Source organism: Nerophis lumbriciformis, linkage group LG01 (assembly GCF_033978685.3).
Source record: "Nerophis lumbriciformis linkage group LG01, RoL_Nlum_v2.1, whole genome shotgun sequence".
In the NCBI taxonomy this organism is placed as follows: domain Eukaryota; kingdom Metazoa; phylum Chordata; class Actinopteri; order Syngnathiformes; family Syngnathidae; genus Nerophis; species Nerophis lumbriciformis.
This window is the reverse complement of record NC_084548.2, coordinates 51026170-51039436: the sequence shown is the minus strand read 5'-3', so window position 1 is coordinate 51039436 and position 13267 is coordinate 51026170. Positions and strand designations below refer to the sequence as shown.

At 38.1% G+C, this 13267-nt stretch overlaps 1 protein-coding gene across 1 annotated transcript; it reads left to right on the top strand.

The window, feature by feature from the left end:
• The first annotated feature begins 381 nt into the window (after positions 1–381).
• Positions 382–2606, top strand: hoxc4a (homeobox C4a). Its single transcript, XM_061985713.1, has 2 exons — positions 382–902; positions 1369–2606. Exons 1-2 carry the CDS (start codon positions 422–424, stop codon positions 1731–1733), a joined length of 846 nt encoding a protein of 281 aa, XP_061841697.1. The 5' UTR covers positions 382–421; the 3' UTR covers positions 1734–2606.
• The last annotated feature ends 10661 nt before the right edge of the window (positions 2607–13267 follow it).

The window sequence follows — 13267 nt, the reverse complement described above, 5'->3', positions numbered from 1 at the left end:
CTTCGTTGATTACCTTATGCAGGCTACCAATGTGGAAGGTTAGCTATTGTGGTTCTTATACTTGGCCAATCAGCTTTCCCTTTGAATAACTGGAACGCTGTTTTATTTATTTTTTCTACTTGGTCAGCAACTAGCTACTAGTTTTGTGGCCAAGATCAATGGCTTTGGTGAGGGAAAGAGAAAGAGAGAGGTGTGGGGGGGAGAAAGAGAGAGAGAGCGCGCCTGAATGGACTCCACAATGGCGACTGGAGGTATGCTAAACACCTCTGGTTTCCTCATCCGGGAACTTGGCGGAGCGCAGCGATTGGGCGGCCCGGTCACGTGGTAAAAGTAACTTTACAGGGCTGCTCGCAAGTAGGAGGGCTTTATGGAGCAGGAAAAACGACAAAGCTAGAAAAATTATTTTCCACTCCAGAAATTAATGATCATGAGCTCGTATTTGATGGAGTCTAACTACATTGATCCGAAATTTCCTCCATGCGAGGAATACTCGCAAAACAACTACATCCCCGAGCACAGCCCCGAATATTACGGCCGCGCCAGCAGGGAGCCGGGCTACCAGCAGCATCACCACCAGGACTTGTACCCGCCGCCGCCTCCCCCGCCGCCGCCGCGGGCCAGCGGCTACCAGGAGCGCCAGTACAACTGTGCAAGCATCCCCGAGCCCGACACGCCGCGCGGACATGCGGGGATAGCCCACACCGCGCACCTGCTGCAGGCGGCCAAGGGGCAGCCCGCTTCGTGCGAGACCCCACAGTTGTCCATGTCCCCCGCCACCCCGCCAGCCGCAGCCTCCGCCTGCAACCAAGCCACCCCGGAGCATCCGAACAGCGCCGCCGCCGCCGCCGCGTCCAAGCAGCCCGTCGTGTACCCCTGGATGAAGAAGATCCACGTCAGCACTGGTAGGAGAACCCGCGTGTTTATGTCCGCCCTCTCCCCCCTCCATCAGACCCCATCTCGCTGCCAGCCCCCTGCTTCCAAAAGCAAGGGAAGCCTTTTGAAATGGCACAATTGAGGCGGATTTACGACTCGGCATTGGTAATTACACCCGCCATAAATTTTATAGCCGAGGTATACTCAGGGCAGCCGTATCGCCATGTGGCTTCTGCTGTTATGTATTGCGCCATGCAGGGGGGGAGAGAGAGAGAGCAAGGGGGTTATGAATAAGACAAAAAAAATACAACTTCGTAATATTGCATTAATAATTGAGCTCATATTTAACTCCTAAAGTTGCCTTTAAATAAACCCCCCCCCCCATAAATCTTCCAAGTCCTTTTCTCCCCTTATTTCTATCCACTTTCTTCTCCTTCTTCTTCTTCTCCCCCCCTCCACCCCCCCAACCCCCATCCTCACCCCCCCCCCCCATAGTGAACTCGGGTTACAATGGGACGGAGCCCAAGCGGTCTCGGACAGCATACACCCGCCAGCAAGTGCTGGAACTGGAGAAGGAGTTCCACTATAACCGCTATTTGACTCGGAGGAGGCGCATCGAGATCGCCCACACCCTGGTGCTGTCCGAGCGCCAGATCAAAATCTGGTTTCAGAACCGCAGGATGAAATGGAAAAAGGACCACAGGCTGCCCAACACCAAAGTGCGGTCCTCGGCCAACTCCTCCTCGTCCTCCTCCTCCTCCGGCTCCAACTCCAGCTCTGCAGCCGGCACCGGGGCTCCTTCCTCGGTCACAAACACAGGGGCCTCCGATGAACTAGGCGAAGATATTACCAGGTTATAAAATCCACACATGCAGAAGAACAACAACAACAAAAAACTGAACTGCTTATTTATAGAATTATTATATATTTTTGTTTTTTTCGTAGCCATATTGTGCTGTTTCCTCCAAGTCCAACGTTGTACAAAATGCATGTTATATGGCATGGACTATTGCGAATACCGATGACTTTTTTTGTATTTTTATTTTTTACGTGAAACAGGGTTTAATTTATTTAAAAACTCCATTTTGATTGTTTTTTATTTTATTTTTTTATATTATGTTTTGAATGAAGGGAAATATATAGACAGTCATTTTATCCAAATATTATTGTGGGACATTTTTCAGCACAGGTGAAATGCACAATCTATTTATTTCAAACGACACTGGAAGGAAATCAACATAATAATTATTTTTGGTATTAGGAGATTTAAAAAACATTGATCTTGAACTTGTATGTTTCGGATAATATGACCTTGTGTATTTCAGAAACAGGATATTTTGGTTAATTTAACATTTAGTTATAGTGTTGGTGTTGTGCTTAGGCCGTATTTTTTTTTTTTTTTTAAACAGATTATTGTGAATTGCAATAAACGGATTTTATTAGTGTACTTGTGCTAATCATCTTGGTCAATAAAACAGTAAGTGTCTTCTAGTTTTATATTGGTCCAGCTTCTTTGTATAGGCAGAGTATAAGGTCGTGTTTGCGGCTCTGTGGAAGAGTGTGTGGATATTTGAACATTTCAAAAACAAAATCACTGTGTTTTTAAATTGTCTTTATGAATTCTGCAGCTTATTGCTGCTCGTGCGTGTGCGTGGACGCGCGTGGATTGAACACAAAGCTGCATGCGGATCATTTTAAAGGCAATGTGTTTGGAAAGTAGTGTTTTGTTTGGTTTTGTATGCTTTTTCTATAGCGCCACGTTTCCACATGTACAAAATAAAGTGAATAAAGTCATGATTTGCCAATATGTTTACATTTTGCAGCATAGCGTGGTCTTAAAGTGCAATACTCCAATACATTTGTTCTGCTTTTAGCAAATTGCTTTAGATTACAGGAATGGTATATATATATATATATATATATATATATATATATATATATATATATATATATATATATATATATATATATATATATATATATATATATATATATATATATATATATATATATATATATATATATAATGCCTTCCTTTCCTTGTGCAGGGTGGGGGGTGCACAAAAGAAAGAGATATTCTGCATCATCAATCTCTGCACTGCATTGTGCAAAACATCATGTTGCAGCTTTGCATCAAACACCACCAAAATTCCTATCGAATATGAGTGGATGTGCACGGATGTAGGCTCCAAATGTTAACGGTGCATATGGGAGGTTGTTTCTGCAGAATAGTGATGAGACGCGCGGCTGAAAAATGACCTGGAGGAGCCTTTATGTTGGCGGACACATTGGAGAAATGGATGTGCAGGCCACAGTCAGCATGCAGCATCTCTCCGCTCCCTTTCTCTCGCCCATGTGTCGCCTCCGTGTCGCCGGGCTTGAAAAGGTGCTTGATTGAAGTTTGGGCGGCGGTGGTGGGGCGACGTGGGAGAAGGCCGAGTTCACACCGAGGACACATTTTCTGTCCCATTAGGCTCATTTCAGTCTGGATGGTCGACCCCCTCCAACCCTGCATGTGACCCACTGGGGCTGTGGTCCCCTTGGCCTCGGCGTTCTTTCTTTAGTGAGCTCTGTTCGCCCGTGGTGAGGCCTGCAGACGGGTCACGACTGGATGTGGTGCTCCTTTTGTGCACCCGACCCTGCCCGCAAGTGCAATCCTTTACCTGCAGGACGTCGCATAAAATTACATTATTTTATTCGCAAAAATGTATCATTAAGAAATTGTATAACAACGTATTTTTCTAAATACATTGTAGTCATGTTACCCAAGTCTTACTTGATAATCACTGGTCACAGATTAGCACTTAATCAATGCAAAGGTGCACAGTTTCAGAATAAAACTTCAGATGCACTTCTAATGCAAACTTATATGTGTGATGCAAATACATATATTTGACCTTAATTGAACGCTTAATTAAGAAACTAACGAACAAGTAAGTGGGGGTCCCTGGGCTGTTTTAAAGTTTGACGATTTTTCTGTCATTTAGGTGATAAATCATGTGTGTTAATACAAACAAATATATTGCAGTAAAAGCTCAATAAAAGCGTTGCTTTGAATAAATTAAGAATGTCTATATAACTATACACCCTTTTTCAAAAAGGAAAAAGTATCCATTTGGATACCTTAATCCAACCTTTTAGGCAGAGAGAGCCATGAAAGCCAAATATTTCAAAATGTATTTCCGTGAGAGCCATATAGTATTGTTTTTAACATGGAATACAACTAAATGCGTGCATTTGTAAGTAAGACCAACATTTTTAGAGTATAATAAGTCCCTTATTCTTTTTAATAACATTGTTATTCTGAAGATAACCAACAATAAATAAAATACTTCTTACCATTAATGCGACTTCTTCAACAGGTGCGGTAGAAACCGGATGGATGGATTAAAATGCATGAGAATGTTTTATATTTTGAACGTTATTTTTAACACTGTGATTACCAGCGGAATTATTCATCACTTATCGTGTTAAGCAATGTCAGCTAAGATTTATCTGAGAGCCAGGTGCAGTTATCAAAAGAGCCACATCTGGCTCTAGAGCCATAGGTTCCCTATCCCTGCCTTAATCCAACGCTTTACACAACATATATGTCATGATGTCATCAATGTTCAGCTTTAAGCATTCACACGCACAGCACCCAGCAATTTGGAACAAGGATGAGGGGATAGAAAAATCGGTAATACATCTATTAGTGGCAGCATTGGATAAAGTTGTGGACACATTTCACTTTTGCGGCTCATGCAAGTAACTGTGGTGTGTTCAAGGACCCTTGATTTAATTTAGCGCTGTCACTATAGTTTTCAAAAGACAGGGGTAGACTATCATATATTATTTTGATTTGTATTACCCACTGATGATTGAATGAGTATCAGCTTATCCAGGGTTGTCCACAATATGGCCCGGGGGTCAATTACGGCCCGCTGCTTGAGTTTTTTTGGCCCGTGGCATATTGTCAAAATAAAATTTAAAAAAATAAAACATTTAAGAAAGAAGAGCAGAAACGTGTCATGAAATGAGAAAACGTGGAAATGTTGATACTAATAACTATAACAATAATCCACTTTTTCATCAAACACAAAGTTTTTTTTTAATATATAATGTCTGTTTTTAGCATTTTTCTTTGCAAAAAATAAACATCAGAATGGCCCCCACATCTTTTGACTTTTCAGTATTCGGCCCCTGGTGGGAAAAGTTTGGACACCCCTCTACTTTTCACTCCGAAGTAAAAAGAGAAATTTTAAATATATTTATAATCATATTTAAGTGTATGATGACAGGTTATATTATTATTTAAAATCATATTTTGACGACTTTATATTTAATCTGTTGTCAGTTTTTTTTGTAAAAAATAAATAAATAAATAAAACCAAAAAACCCTAAACATGTATATATATATATATATATATATATATATATATATATATATATATATATATATATATATATATATATATATATATATATATATATATATATGTACATATACATACATACATACATACATATGTATTCTTAATTTCCGAGGGGATTATTAAAGTATTTCCAATTCTGATATATATATAGTTGTATTTTACACACACACACACACACACACACACACACACACACATATATATATATATATATATATATATATATATATACATACATATATATATATGTGTATATATATATATATATACGTACATATACATACATACATACATACATACATATGTATTCTTAATTTCCGAGGGGATTATTAAAGTATTTCCAATTCTGATATATATATAGTTGTATTTTACACACACACACACACATATATATATATATATATATATATATATATATATATATATATATATATATATATATATATATATATATATATATATATATATATATATATATATATATATATATATATACATACATATATATGTATATATATATATATATATATATATATATATATATATATATATATATATATATATATATATACATACATATATATGTATATATATATATATATATATATATATATATATATATATATATATATATATATATATATATATATATATTTATATACATCCATCCATCCATCCATTTTTCTACCGCTTGTCCCGTTTTATATATATATATATATATATATATATATATATATATATATATATATATATATATATATATATATATAACTTTTTAAAAGATGTGATAAACATATCTAGAACATATCAAGAATATATATATATACATATATATATATATATATATATATATATATATATATATATATATATATATATATATATATATATATATATGTCTTAATAAGGTTATCCAAAAAATAGTGCTCGATACCGTAGTAGAGCGCAATATATGTATGTGTGGGAAAAAAATCACAAGACTACTTCATCTCTACAGGCCTGTTTCATGAGGGGTTCCCTCAATCATCAGGAGATTTTAAATATATATATATATATATATATATATATATATATATATATATATATATATATATATATATATATATATATATATATATATATATATATATATATATATATATATATTCTTGATATGTTCTAGATATGTTTATCACATCTTTTAAAAAGTTAAAAAGCGAATTAATGTGTTTTAAACATATGGCTTTAACTAAGCATGCAATAAATAGTTTTTTTAGTGCGTGTAAACATGTCAAGTATGTGTGTGGCACTGCGACGTTGGGTTTTAGGGTGGGATGGGGGATTTAGGAGTCCTATAAATGGTGGCCCAAAATGTTGTGGTACGCCCCTCGTAACGAATAACGACCTCTCTTCCAATATGATGGCAATGCAGTCTCCAGCTGTGTGGTCACATGAAAGAAAACATCACAACTTTATACACTTCTTTAAAAATAATGATGGAACATCACATTTTTTAAGTGACCAACAAAAAAGACTAATTATTACCAGCAGGCCTTTTTTTGAGGGATTTGTTATGTTTTACTGCAGGGTTTATTATGTGTTTTTCAATATTTGTTAAACACAGGCTTGTTTGGACTAATGCGCAACATATTCATGGCAATATTTGAAGCATTAAATGTGTTTTGTCTTACCTGTGAAAAGAGCAACTTTAAATATAATTTCCAGTATTAACAATCTCCCTGTCGTGGTTTTGAGCGCACATGAAGCATCTTCGCAGGTGAGAGTCAGCATCTAACATGTGTTGTCTTCTCAACTTCACTGTCTTAAATTCCTCACTCAACTCCAGAGGCTTTTCCCTTTGCCTTTTACCTCCCTGCTGAATCACTGGGAATGTCTCCCATTGCAGCATGGCAGACTGGCTCTGATTGATGTCCCCCTGCAGGGCTCTATCTGGAAAGATGCTGAACATATTTACTCGAATGGTTATCGAAATGTTTGAATAGCAGCGAGTGTATATAGCGAGAGGGAGAGAAAAAGAAACAGCGCGGTGGAATATAGTTCAATAGTTGACGTTTTTATTTGCACACAAAACAAACCTTGTCCTCTCAGGTGAGTGCATTGTGCAGCCACTTTGCTCGGTGATGAAAGGTGCATCATTGTTGTGCGCTGGCAGCTGCATAAAGGCTGCGAGTTGAAACCAGGGTCACACTGCGGACTTCTGCCTGCATTGACCAGCATGTGGGTGTGTCATAAATGCGTAAATCTTCCCCTTCGCAACCGTTCAGCGGGCAGCAGATGCGTCGCTTCGACTCATTTACATAAACGCGCGTTTTTAAAACGCCATCAGACAATTGATTTGCCCAAGCGCAAAGCGACTCCCGGATGTCCTGCAGTACTTGAACGCGGCGTCGTGCAGGAAACGATGACCTAAGTAAACGCCAATGACGTGTCACTGTGGCGCGTGCCGGAGAAATATTTCATCAGCCTATTGGCTGCATGTATGAGGATGGCCAACATGGCGGTCATTCCCCAGCATTCAATGGGTGGCAAGGGGGTCACTACAGACAGTAAAGATGAGCAAGTCTGTGAGGCCACAACATTAGGTACATCTGCACATGCGCAATAGGATGCAATGCACGAGCTGTATCAACAATTATGACGTAATAACTATATTACAAACAAATATTTATTGTTTAATGACAATATGTGTGCCACACTGAATCAGTGACATTTCATGGGTCAAACTTCTCCCCCCCAAAATTTGAGGTTTGTTTTAAAACTCTAAATCTGACACACTGAACTACTTAACGATGTATGAGCCCATCTCAGGCCACTTTATTTGATCTTTTACAGGCCTCCTGAGCCAGAGATGGCTTATTTCTGTAATTTGACTGACAATAACAGGAGTGAGTTTTCAGTGTAAAATGATCAATTACGGCATTTTTGCTTATAGCCTGTTGTTGACACTATAAGCCAGGGGTCCACAAACATTTTGACTCGGAGGCCACATTGGGTTAAGAAAATGTGTGTGTGTGTGTGTGTGTGCGTGTATATATATTAGACTTAGACTTAGACATCCTTTGATTGTCATTCAAATTTGAACTTTACAGTACAGATAAGAACACAATTATGTTGCATTAGCTCAGTAGTTCTTAAAGGGGAACATTATCACCAGACCTATGTAAGCGTCAAAATATACCTTGATGTTGCAGAAAAAAAGACCATATATTTTTTTAACCGATTTCCGAACTCTAAATGGGTGAATTTTGGCGAATTAAACGCCTTTCTATTATTCGCTCTCGGAGCGATGACGTCACAACGTGACGTCACATCGGGAAGCAATCCGCCATTTTCTCATTTTCGTCGGTGTGTTGTCGGAGGGTGCAACAACACGAACAGGGACGGATTCAAGTTGCACCAGTGGCCCAAAGATGCGAAAGTGGCAAGAAATTGGACGAAATTTGTTAAAAATACGAGGCTGTGGGGAAAGCCGACGAAATGGTCAGTCGTTTGTTCCGCACACTTTACCGACGAAAGCTATGCTACGACAGAGATAGCAAGAATGTGTGGATATCCTGCGACACTCAAAGCAGATGCTGACATCAACTACAAAACTGGACAGATCAGCTTTCAGGAAAAGAGAGCGGACGAGGGTATGTCTACAGAATATATTAATTGATGAAAACTTTATTTATTACTCGCGGTTTTACGTAAATTATTATACATAAACTGTGTTTACCAATAATTTAGCTTAAAAACATTTATTTTTTTCAATCATTCGAGTACATTCGGGTAGTCTTGTGTAATGCAGTATTTTGTGTCTATTTAGGTATGGTTAACTTGAGTGCTGAAATCGTGGAAAAATATATGTTCTTAGCGCGCCTGAAATGGGCTGTCTGCACTCTCAAAGTGCATGTTGTTGCTAAATGTATTTCATATGCTGTAAACCTAGTTCATAGTTGTTAGTTTCCTTTAATGCCAGACAAACACATACCAATCGTTGGTTAGAAGGCGATCGCCGAATTCGTCCTCGCTTTCTCCCGTGTCGCTGGCTGTCGTGTCGTTTTCGTCGGTTTCGCTTGCATACGGTTCAAACCGATATGGCTCAATAGCTTCAGTTTCTTCTTCAATTTCGTTTTCGCTACCTGCCTCCACACTACAACCATCCGTTTCAATACATGCGTAATCTGTTGAATCGCTTAAGCCGCTGAAATCCGAGTCTGAATCCGAGCTAATGTCGCTATAAACTTGCTGTTCTATCCGCCATGTTTGTTTGTATTGGCATCACTGTGTGACGTCACAGGAAAATGGACGGGTGTATATAACGATGGTTAAAATCAGGCACTTTGAAGCTTTTTTTAGGGATACTGCGTGATGGGTAAAATTTTGAAAAAAACTTCGAAAAATAAAATAAGCCACTGGGAACTGATTTTTAATGGTTTTGACCCTTCTGAAATTGTGATAATGTTCCCCTTTAAACTTGTTGGAGGTACCGAACCCCACCAGTTTCATATGCGCATTCACCGAACCCTTCTTTAGTGAAAAATAAAATGTTTTTTTTCAAATTCAAGACAAAGTTATATGTTTTTGGTAACACTTTAGTATGGGAAACATGTTCGAAGTAACAAAGACTTAATTTAGAGTTATTTGGACACGAGGGGAACATATTCCAAGTAATAAAGACTTAATTTAGAGTTAGTTGGTTAGGGTTAAGGTCAGGGTTAGAGGTTTAGGGTTATAATTAGGCCATGCTGAATAAGGCATTAATAAGTACTTAATAATGACTAGTTAAGAGCCAATATGTTACTAATTTGCATGTTAATGGCAACTAATTAATGGTGAATATGTTCCCCATACTAAAGTGATACCATGTTTTTTTTGCTGGTGCACAAAATGAATTGTGCATGAACATCACCTTGTTCAAAGAACAAAACCAACACAGTGCATAAACTCACAACAAATTACACACCTGCAACCCAGTCAGCTGTTGCCGTATCCATAATACGCCGATAGGGAGAAGTTTGTATTTACACGATGAGTCGGGTGTGTCTTGACCTCGGCCGAACCCCTTAGGCCGACTCACCGAACCCCTAGGGTTCGATCGAACCCGGGTTAAGAACCACTGCATTAGCTTGTTGTAGTGCAGGATAAAAGAGCAATAAGGTGTAGATATAGATAAATAGATTACTGTACTGATAAATATATTGCACTTTTGCATATGCGTCCACGTTTATGGATGTATGTTATATTGTCTTTATATTCCAGCGAGTTAATCCATTTTTGGGGGGAATTGAGGGGATTATTATGATGCGTTCAAGAGTCTTATGGCCTGAGGGAAGAAGCTGTTACAGAACCAGGAGGTTCTGCTACGGAGGCTGCGGAACCTCTTTCTAGAGTCCAGCAGTGAAAACAGTCCTTGGTGGGGGTGGGAGGAGTCTTTGCAGATTTTCTGAGCCCTGGTCAGGCAGCGGCTTTTTGCGATCTCCTGGAAAGGAGGAAGATGAGTCCTGATGATCTTTTCCGCCGTCCTCACCATTCTCTGTGGAGACTTCCAGTCTAAGGCACTGCAGGCTCCAGTCCAGACAGAGATGCAGTTGGTCAGTAGGCTCTCTATAGTGTCTCTTTAGAATGTGGATAGAATGGGGGGAGGGAGCTGTGCTCTTTTCATCCGATGCAAAAGTGCATGCGCTGCTGAGCTCTTTTTACAAGAGCTCCGGTGTGTAGGGACCAGGTCATATTGTCAGTTATCTGCACCCTTGCAAGGAATATATATATATTCCACATGCACTATTTGTCTAGAAGAGTGCGCACTTGCCGATCATGTCTCGTTATCGATGGGAAAATGCATTTTTAAACAATATGATTTGCCAGAGCAGCTAGGAGGCCCGAGAATAATAAGCGATAAAACAAATTAAAAAAAAAACCTTGAGACTTCCCGCGGACCGGATTTTGGACGCTGTCGGGGCGTATTTGGCCCGAGGGCCTTAGTTTGGGGACCCCTGCTATAAGCACATTGCAGCAATTCAGCAACAACCAAAAACATATAGTTGAAATATAATCAAATATAAATTTAAATAAATGAATACATTTCTGGCCAAAGACATGCACCTGGGGATAGGTTGATTGGCAACACTAAATTGGCCCGAGTGTGTGAATGTGAGTGTGAATGTGGCGACTTGTCCAGGGTGTACCCAGCCTTCCGCCCCGATACAGCTGAGATAGGCTCCAGCAGCCCCCGCGACCCCGAGAGGGACAAGCGGTAGAACATGGATGGATGGATGGATGGATGGATGGATGGATGGATGGATGGATGGACATTTCTGGCCTGCAAAGGATTCAATATGACTTGTGCAATAGTCCACTTCTTTCAGAGGGGATCATGTGGGTAACAGCACTGGGATGCAACTAAAGTTTAAATTTTAACTAAATTGTTTAAATTAGAAAGTAAAAAATAAACTTCTAATACAGTTAGGATTAGGAGTAACACATAAAATATAGCATATTTAAAGGTTTCCTCTGATTATATTACATGTTAAAGAGTCCATGTTAAGTTTGTCAAAATGTAATTAAAAATGTAATTAAAACTTTCAAATATGCAATCAAATAAATGTGCAGGACAAATTGCTTACTAAATTAAGTATTTTGCAATTCGGTTTCTTTATGATGCAAATAGTACTGATTCCGTGTAATGGACCTTAAAGCCTAATATTATTTATTAGATTGTGTATTATATACGCTACAATATGTTGTAGCGTATATGTTTTATAATGTTTGAAAAATAAGGATTTTAAAATTTTGTTATACTTATATGAAGCAGTGCTGAGTAAGTCATAGCTGTATCTAACAGGTGAGTGATTATTTCTTCACATGCAGTGTCATACATATCACCTTTTATGGTAATATAGGAATGCAAATATATGCACTGTATGGTTTTCAATGTCTGTCCATCCAAAACGTTTAAACACAATGTTTATCTTCTTGAACATATTATGAAGCGCTTCAGCATATTGCCAAAAAAGACCCAGCTGTCTAAATAAAGATCACAAAAAAAACAGTCATAATTACAACATTAAAGGACAGCAACACAATCTAATATAGATCTGTCATATATATTTTAAGTTCATAAAAATAACAATCAGTTTTGATCTACATCAGGGGTGTCCAAAGTGTGGCGCGGAGGATATTTTTGGTCCACACTTTTTTTTATTGGTCCTCAACATGGTCTGAAAATAAAATGATCGTTTATATTGTTGATGTATATTAGACATATTGCAGATATAACACTAACAACTATTTGCTTGTCACATATAACACAAAGCTATGCTAACAATTGTTTTTAACCTATTTAGCACATATCGATGTACATTGATTGGTTTAAGCATTTAAGTATACAAAATATTAAAGTGCATTCTGTCATTTTCCTGGGTGAAATAAGTTTGGACACCCCTGGTCTACAGCACATTTGTTTAAGAATATATGTTCCAGCACCCCCCGCAACCCTATAAGGGACAAGCAATAGAAATGGATGGATGTTCATCATTACTATTTTACTATATATAGTATGTTGGTTATCCTCCAAGTGAGAGGGTAAACATATTAGACACTTTACCCATGGGTGATTTTGAGTCAGAACGAAATAATAAATTATTTGTTTTTAAATAGATTTCTATCCTCCTAGGGATGTATATACTGCACTACATAATTCCACTATTTTTAGTTAAATGGTCAAAATATGATGCAGTGTAGTTTTATAAACCACAATAATAAACATATATACCTTAATACTTCGTTGACATTGTATGCAGCTATTGTGTTGTAGCATATATGTTTCAATATACATACATATAGTATTTGCCCTCCACCTATAATTGGATGTTCCAAGCGTATGTTAAAAAAATACAAACCCTACAGCATAATCACATATATTTGCCTACTTTCGGTCCAAATTGGCTTTTCCACATATGGTCCCCTGATTTATGTTGCAGCTTGACATTATTTAG